This window comes from Colobus angolensis, unplaced genomic scaffold (genome assembly GCF_000951035.1).
Source record: "Colobus angolensis palliatus isolate OR3802 unplaced genomic scaffold, Cang.pa_1.0 Scaffold83, whole genome shotgun sequence".
NCBI lineage: Eukaryota > Metazoa > Chordata > Mammalia > Primates > Cercopithecidae > Colobus > Colobus angolensis.
In genome coordinates this window covers 1214101-1222368 of record NW_012122154.1, presented here as the reverse complement: position 1 = coordinate 1222368, position 8268 = coordinate 1214101, and the positions used below count along the sequence as shown (strand labels likewise).

Sequence of the window (8268 nt, the reverse complement as noted above, 5' to 3'; positions counted from 1 at the left end):
AAAAAAAAAAAAAAAAAAAAGCCACGGGTAGGGGCCAGGCATGGAGCTCATACCTGTAATCCCACACTTTTGGAGGCCTAGAGAGCTGGATCACCTGAGGTCAGGAGTTTGAGACCAGCCTGGCCAACATAATGAAACCCCGTCTCTACTAAAAATACAAAAATCAGCCAATTGTGGTGGCGCTCATCTGTAGTCCCAGGTACTATGCTGAGGCGGGAGGATGGCTTGAAGCTGGGAGGTGAAGGTTGCAGTGAGCTGAGATCATGACACTGCACTCCAGCCTGGGTGACAGAGACTCCATCTCAAAAAATAAAAAAAAATAAAATAAAAATAAAAGCCATGGGTAGATAAGCAGGTAATACACCAATTACTTCCCAAGAGATCCAATGATCTCAGACGTTTCAAGTTCAAACAGTATTCTGGTCCTCAGTAGAAGAAACAGTTCTTACTGACCCCCGATCTCTGATTCCCCATACAAAGATATATAAGAGCTAGGAAGCATGCCTACAACCAGAGAAAGCGTAAGAGCTATTAAAAGTGATTTTTTTTTTTTTTTGAGATTTAGTCTTGCTCTGTTGCCCAGGATGGAGTGCAGTGGCGCCATCTCGGCTCACTGCAAGCTCTGCCTTCCGGGTTCATGCCATTCTCCTGCCTCAGCTTCCCAAGTAGCTGGGACTACAGGTGCCCACCACCACACCTGGCTAATTTTTTTGTATTTTTAGTAGAGACGGGGTTTCACTGTGTTAGCCAGAATGGTCTCAATCTCCTGACCTCATGATCCACTCGCCCTGGCCTCCCAAAGTGCTGGGATTACAGGCATAAGCCACCATGCCCAGCCTTTTTGTTTGTTTGTTTAAGAGACAGGGTCTTACTCTGTTGCCCAGGCTGGAGTACAGTAATGTGATCATGACTCACTGTAACCTTGAACTCCTGGGGTCAAGTGATCATCTCACCTCACCCTCCAGAGTAGTTGGGACTACAGGCGCACACCATGAGCACCACCATGCCCAGCTAATTAACTTATTTATTTATTTACTTAGAGACGGGGCTTGCTGTGTTGTCCAGGCTGGTCTTAAACTCGTGACCTCAAGAGATCCTTCCGCCTGAGGCTCCCAAAGTGCTGGGATTACAGGCATGAGCCACCGTACCCAGCCAAAAGTTATTAAAAACTTTAATTCACAGAAAACGAACTAGCAAGCTACCCTTATTGTGAGGGTCAGAGGTGAGAACTAACATTCCTGATGGCCTGGTGCAGTGGCTCACGCCTGTAATCCCAATACTTTGGGAGGCCGAAGCAGAGGATTGTTTGAGCCCAGGAGTTTGAGACCACCCTGGGCAACATACAAACAATTTAAAAATTAGATGGGTGTGGTGGTGCGTGTCTGTGGTCCCAGCTAATCAGGAGGCTAAAGCAGGAGGATTGCTTGAGGCCAGGAGGTCGAGGCTGCAGTGAGCCATGTTTGTGCCGCTGCACTCCCGCCCAGGCAAAAGAGTGAGACCCTGTTTCAAAAAAAGAAAAGAACTAACATCTTGGGTAGAATGATTGATGGCAATATCCTATGTTAAAAGATACATTTTTACTACTGTAAGAACTCCAAATCATCAAAGTAATTCTTTACTGAAATAAGCTTTATGCAGAGTAATACAATAAGGCAAACATTTTAAGAGGGAAGTAACTGAGATTCTGCACAGACTCTTGTATCACAGGTAGCCATGTCACGGTTTAACTTTCATATATAACCAAATTAGTAATTGTTTTCCCATATTAGTATTTTTCATAGGCTGCCTTATTAAAAGTATGTCATGGCTATACATTTGTGTTTCCCCTAATTAGTACTGATCCCAATAAATAGTAAGTACCCACTAAATTATTTGTTAAAATAATTTTGTAACAAAAGCAGCAAACTTTGGACATAAGGGAGGGGCACTCACGAGAATCAAACTTCCAAGCAATGGTGATGCCGCCAATTTCTGAGTCACTGAATCTCAGCAGGAAGGTCCCATCTGGCTTGTTAATGAGTAGGTCATGGGCCTGTTGCTTGTTTACAAACCCCAAAATGGCCCTGGATCACCAAGGACAAAGGACAGAAGCAGAGTGTGACTTATGATGCCAGAAAGAAGACCTTCAGACTCTGTTGATGCCTTAAGAATAATGATTCTCACCCATCATTCCAATGAGGCTTGAGATGTTTTTTTAACACTTCCATCACACCGTCAAACCACTGCCAGAAAGTGTAATTCCGTCCTGGTAAATTCTCCTGGTTGGAGATACAACAGTGAACACAAGAAAACAAGAGTAACATTTGGAATATTATACACATATTTAATTGGAAAAATTAAATGGGAAACAAACATCTACCCTTGTCAGAGGTGTACAAATATCCCCACCTACCTGAGTTTTACCTAATGGTCCCATGGAGAAGAAAAGAGGCAAGAAGGGGAAAATACCACACTGCAGTTACCAGCACCCAGTGGGGTCCTGCTACAGACATTTCACCTGGGGCTGGGCTGACCCGTCCCTTGCTAGTTTTGATGTGTGGTCTGTGACCAGCAGCATCAGTGTCACCTGGGAGCTTCTGAGAAATGCACATTGTTAGGCTCCAAATTAAGGACATTTAAAACACCTTGGGGGTGGGGGGGCAGGAAAAGAAACAAAAGTTAATTAAAATCAAAGTGATGCTGGGCGTGGTGGCTCATGCATGTAATCCAGCACTTTGGGAGACCGAGGTAGGCAGATCACTTGAGGTCAGGAGTTTGAGACCAGCCTGGCCAACATGGTGAAACCCTGTCTCTACTAAAAACACAAAAATTAGCTGGACATTGTGGCAGGTGCCTGTAATCCCAGCTACTCAGGAGGCTGAGGCAGAATTGCTTGAATCTGGGAGACGGAGGTTGCAGTGAGCCGAGACCGCACCACTGCACTCCTTGTGACAGACTAAGACACCATCTCAAAAATAAATAAATAAACAAAAATAAATAGGGTGGGCGCAGTGGCTCATGCCTGTAATCCCAGCACTTTGGGAGGCCAAGGCAGGCAGATCACTTGAGGTCAGGAGTTCGAGACCAGCCTGACCAACATGGAGAAACCCCATCTCTACTAAAAATACAAAATTAGCCGTGTGTGGTGGCGCATGCCTGTAATCCCAGCTACTTGGGAGGCTGAGGCAGGAGAATCACTTGAACCCAGGAGGCGGAGGCTGTGGTGAGCCGAGATTGTGCCATTGCAGTCCAGCCTGGCCAACAAGAGTGAAACTCTGTCTCAAAAATAAATAAATAAATAAAAATAAAATCAAAGTGACACCTGAATTAGCAGATGCTAGAGGAGAAGTTTCTTTCATCAGCATCCCTTTGCGTGGGTTGAGGGTCCCATAGGAGCCTGATCTGGCATTATACATGGGGAACACAAGAGAGTGAAGGGGAGAGAGACCCAGAGTTCGCATCCCCTCAAAAGCTTTGCTTCTCATGAGCTATGTTAACATCTGCTTTGCTCTATTTCCTTTACAAAGGAAGAAAATGCATTAACTGTAGACGTTTTCTACACGTGACCTGGGTAACTCTCAAGTTGTCCATCTAGTCAGAAGCTTCTATTACTTTTGGTACATTTTATTACAGACATGAAGAATAAGGGCCCAGAGCAGGGAGACTCCTGAGAATGTCTAGTTGGGAGGGACAGATCTAACAGCTGCTGGTGGCCGGGCCCCTACCCTGTTGAACTGGGACCAGGACACAGACAGGCCGCTGTAGTCCTCCAGGTGGCTGCTGCTGTTGTTGAACAGTTTCTGCGCCAGGAACACAAGGTTCTCCTTGGTCAGGCCCCGGTTGCTCTGCACTTCGGCCTTGAATTTCATGTTGAGCGCCTCACACAGCTGTGGCCACAGCACTTTGTCAGGCACGGCAAATGGCACCCTGCCCTGAGAGGGAGAGAGGCCAGAATCTGATGAGAAAACAGTTGCATGATTTATTCCCTCAAGCCACAAAAGAAAAACACTGATGGCTGGGAGTGGTTACAAACATTTGTCTTGCAGGGCCTGAGGATAAATTCGGACTCTGCTGGGGTACATAGCTCTGTGAAATTCAGAAGGTTCCGTTTCACCTTCTTTACACACAACTAGAAGGTAACCCATGCTATCCATGTTGTTTTGTAAATGAGCTGCTGAACTAACAGTCAAATCCTTTGTTTTTACAGCCACAACCAAAACATAACCAAGGTCTGGCTCTTAAGATTGTAAACACCTTGGGAATTTAGAAATCTGAAAGACTGGTTCTCTAGGTACAAACAGAGAGAGTATGTGCGTATGTGTGTACACGTCGGCATGTGTGTACACATGTGGAATCCTTGTCCTCAACTCCTTCTGCCAAGAACTCTAGCTCAAAGTAAAACAACTTGGTACGGAAGAGTGGAAATTTTGAGTTGGATGGATTTATTGAGAAATAGGTTAGAACATTAACTTTTAATAAACTGCTTTTCAACCCGTTCGACCATAGTACTCCATTTTATTTTGTTATACACCTTTTTTTCAATAGGTCATTTTCACATGATTTAAAATTCAAAAAGCATAGATGGCTATACAGTGAAGTCACTCCCTATCCCTGTCTCCCAGCAACCCAGTTCTTTTCTTTAAAGGCACCTAACAGTTTCTTGTGTATCCCACCAAAGATATTCTATGCATGCCAGCAATGACATGTACTTTTTCCTTTTCTTCATAAATGGTAGCACAAAATCCACATGTTCTGCATTTTTCTCTTTTCACTTAATCCTCTATCTGGGAGACCTCATATCAGCACATAAAGAAATTTCACCAGACCCCCATAGATGGGCATCAGTGTTACAGCCTCATCTTTAGCTATTAACTAACAATGCTGCAATGTTCTTATGTGATTTGACCCATAGGACACATAGGCAAATACATCTGAGGAATCAATTTCCACAAGTATTTTATTTTATTTTTTAGGTAAGATCTCGCTCTGTCATCCAGGCTGGAGTGCAGTGGCCCAATGCTTGGCTCATTGTAACCTCTGCCTCCTCGGCTCAAGCAATTTTCCTCCTTCAGCCTCCCCAGTAGCTGGGACTACAGGCGTGTACCACCATGCCTGGCTAATTTTTGTGTGTTTTGTAGAGACAGGGTTTTGCCATGTTGACAAGGCTGGCCTCAAATTCCTGGGTTCAAGAGATCCGCTTGCCTTGGTCTCCCAAACTGCTGGGATTGCAGGGAAACCACTGTGCCTGGCCACAAGTCTTTATTTTTTATTTTTCAGTTTTTTGAGATGGAGTCTCACTGTGTTGCCCAGGCTGGAGTGTAGTGGCACCATCTCGGGTCACTACAGCCTCTGCCTCCCAGGTTCAAGCGATTCTCCTGCCTCAGCCTCCGGAGTAGGTGAGATTACAGGCACGCATCACCATGCCCAGCTAATTTTTGTATTTTTAGTAGAGATGGGAGTCTCACCATGTTGGCCAAGCTGGTCTCGAATTCCTGACCTCAAATGATCCACCCGCTTTGGCCTCCCAAAGTGCTAGGATTACAGGTGTGAGCCACCGTGCCCAGCTGCAAGTCTTTATTTTAACATAACATAAGGTCAGCTGGGTGCAGTGGCTCATGCCTGTAATCCCGGCACTTTGAAAGGCTGAGGTGGGTGGATCACTTGAGGTCAAGAATTCGAGACCAGCCTGGCCAACATGGTGAGACCTGGGCTCTACTGAAAACATAAAACTAACTGGGCGTGGTGGCATGCACCTGTAATCCCAGCTTCTCAGGAGGCCGAGGCAGGAGAATCGCTTGAACCCAGAAGGCAGAAGCTGCAGTGAGCTGAGATAATGCCACTGTACTCCAGCCTGGGTGACAGAGGAAGACTCCGTCTCAAAAAATTAAAAAAAAAAATAGCATAAGATGTAAGTAGTCATTAACATAGCTGAGAATGTTAAAAATGCTTATTTATTTAGACAGGATACTTCAGTAATGACATGGTGCAGGAGATGCCAAAGGTACACAAAGAGTGAGATCTGTGGACAGGCGGGGAAGGAAATGAGAGATGTAACAATCTTATCCAGTAGGCTTATAAGGACAAGAGGCAGACAGATAGTTTCAAACAGGAGCTTCTAATTCAGAGTTTGTAAGTGAAGCATGGTAGAATCTCTTTTAAAAAATCTCACCTTTTCAGTAAAATACTTTTTCTTTAAAGAGGACTGTTGGAAACGTTAAGCCTCTCCACATGAGCCAGAAGGTTCCGTTTCACCTTCTTTACACACAACTGGAAGGTACCCCATGCTATCCATGCTGTTTTGTAAACGAGCTGCTGAACTAACAGTCAAATCCTATATTCTAACAGCCACAAAACAAAATATAATCAAGGTTTGTTGGATATACTTAGAGAAGGACATACTCTTATGTCCCAAATGATAACCCTTTTATTATGCTTTTACGGGCTAATCTCTACTGGAAACATGTAACAAATGACCTTTGTCTACTAAAAATTTTTTTTTTATTTGAGACAGGGTGTCGCTTTGTCACCCAGGCTGGAGTACAGTGGCGCAATCTTGGCTCACTGCAGCCTAGACCTCGTGGGCTCAAGCGATCCTCCTGGCCTCAGCCCCCGAAGTAGCTGGGACTACAGGCTGGTGTACCACGCCCGGGTAATTTTTTGGTATTTTTTGTAGAGACTGGATTTTGCCATGTTGCCTAGGCTAGTCTGGAGCTCAAGGGATCTGCTCGCCTTGGCCTCCTGGAGTGCTAGGATTACAGGCGTGAGCCACTGCACCCAGCCTATGAGATCTTTCAAATGCTCATCGAGCAGCAGGCTAGCGGGATTCAGATAACGTTTGGGGGCATAAATCCACCAAATTACATCTTCCTTGATACAAAGCATCTCATTCTTCATGAGACCTGGAATGAATCACAGAAACTAAAATTTGGAAAAGATATTTAATAGCATCTTCATTTATCGAAAGGAAGAGGATATGAAGCAACTTCTATGCTAAAGTAAAGCCTCTCGAGAGATCTAACCTCTGGAGTGAACCTGGGAGTCCCAAATCCCATTCATAGTTTCACCCAAGGATTCAAAATAATATTGACTGGGTACTGACTGTGTGGCAAGCATTTTCTATGTTATCTAATTTAATCTTCCTAACAATGCTGTGGAGCAAGAGTATCCCTGTGCTGCAGACACCTGCTGGAAGCTCAGGCTCAGAGAGGTAAAGTGAACTGCCCCTGTGTTCATGGAGTGAGGAAATGGTGGAGTCTCAGTTCAAACCCTGGCTCGACGTCAAGCCCACGTTCTTTCCACTTTCCACATTCTTTCTATTCTGCCTCCCACTAAAGAAAATAGCATCTTTTTTCCTATCCTTTTTTTTTTCTGGTTGTTTAATTGAGATGGAGTCTTGCTCTGTCACCCAGGCTGGAGTGCAGTGGTGTGATCTTGGTTCACTGAAATCTCTGCTGGTCGGGTTCAAGTGATTCTTGTGCCTCAGCCTCCCAAGTAGCTGGGATTACAGGCATGTGCCACGACGCCCAGCTAATTTTTTGGTATTTTTTAATAGAAACACGGTTTTGCCATGTCAGCCAGGCTGGTCTCGAACTCCTGATCTCAGGTGATCCACCCGCCTCGGCCTCCCAAAATGCTGGGACTGCAGGTGTGAGTCACTGTGCCCGGACTTTTCCTGTGCTTTTTAAAGGGATAATACATGAATGAGATTCATGACATTGGCATTGATTTGGGGACCCACATGCCCGAGGAATCCACTCACAGGCTCTGCAAAAGCATTGTCCCAGAGAACGGTGGCTGTCGCATTGTTGTCCTGGCTGCCATGAACGATCACCACCACTGGCAGGGACAGGGTCTAAAAAGACACAAGAGAAGGCTGAGTGCCCACGAGCCTCAAGTTCTCCTTCCCTGCTTTTTTTTTTCTTATTATCACAACACTTTTATTTTCCAAGTTTCAGTTAATGTTTCTCTCACACACAGAATCTAAATGGCCCCAGGAATAATATGACTTTTCACACTGGCACAATCTTAGAAATTTTAAATATTTTACAAGCAATGTTGCTTAGATATTTCTGAAGGATAAAGTTTCTCAAAGTTACATGGAGAACAGGAGAGAGAAAAGAGACTATTGGAGACATTTCTGGGAAAAAATACAAATAACAAATTTAAAACTTACCACAATCTTTACTCAAATTCATCCTGAGTAATGCTTCTCATAATCCATTTTGTAGTCTATCTCTCCAGCTAGTTCAGTTTATTATTGTTTGTTCATGTTTTATTTTTTTATTTTTA

At 44.4% G+C, this 8268-nt stretch overlaps 1 protein-coding gene across 1 annotated transcript in view; it reads right to left on the bottom strand.

Annotated features, from left to right (window-relative positions):
* LOC105503146 (signal transducer and activator of transcription 5B) overlaps positions 1 to 8268 on the bottom strand; it is a 105172-nt gene that overhangs the window by 9000 nt on the left and 87904 nt on the right. The window contains exons 12-15 of the mRNA XM_011929938.1: positions 7739 to 7831; positions 3705 to 3911; positions 2164 to 2258; positions 1929 to 2063 (exon numbers count right to left, since the gene is read on the bottom strand). Of these exons, the coding sequence (XP_011785328.1) occupies positions 1929 to 2063; positions 2164 to 2258; positions 3705 to 3911; positions 7739 to 7831 (530 nt within the window). The remainder of the gene's footprint in view (positions 1 to 1928; positions 2064 to 2163; positions 2259 to 3704; positions 3912 to 7738; positions 7832 to 8268) is intronic.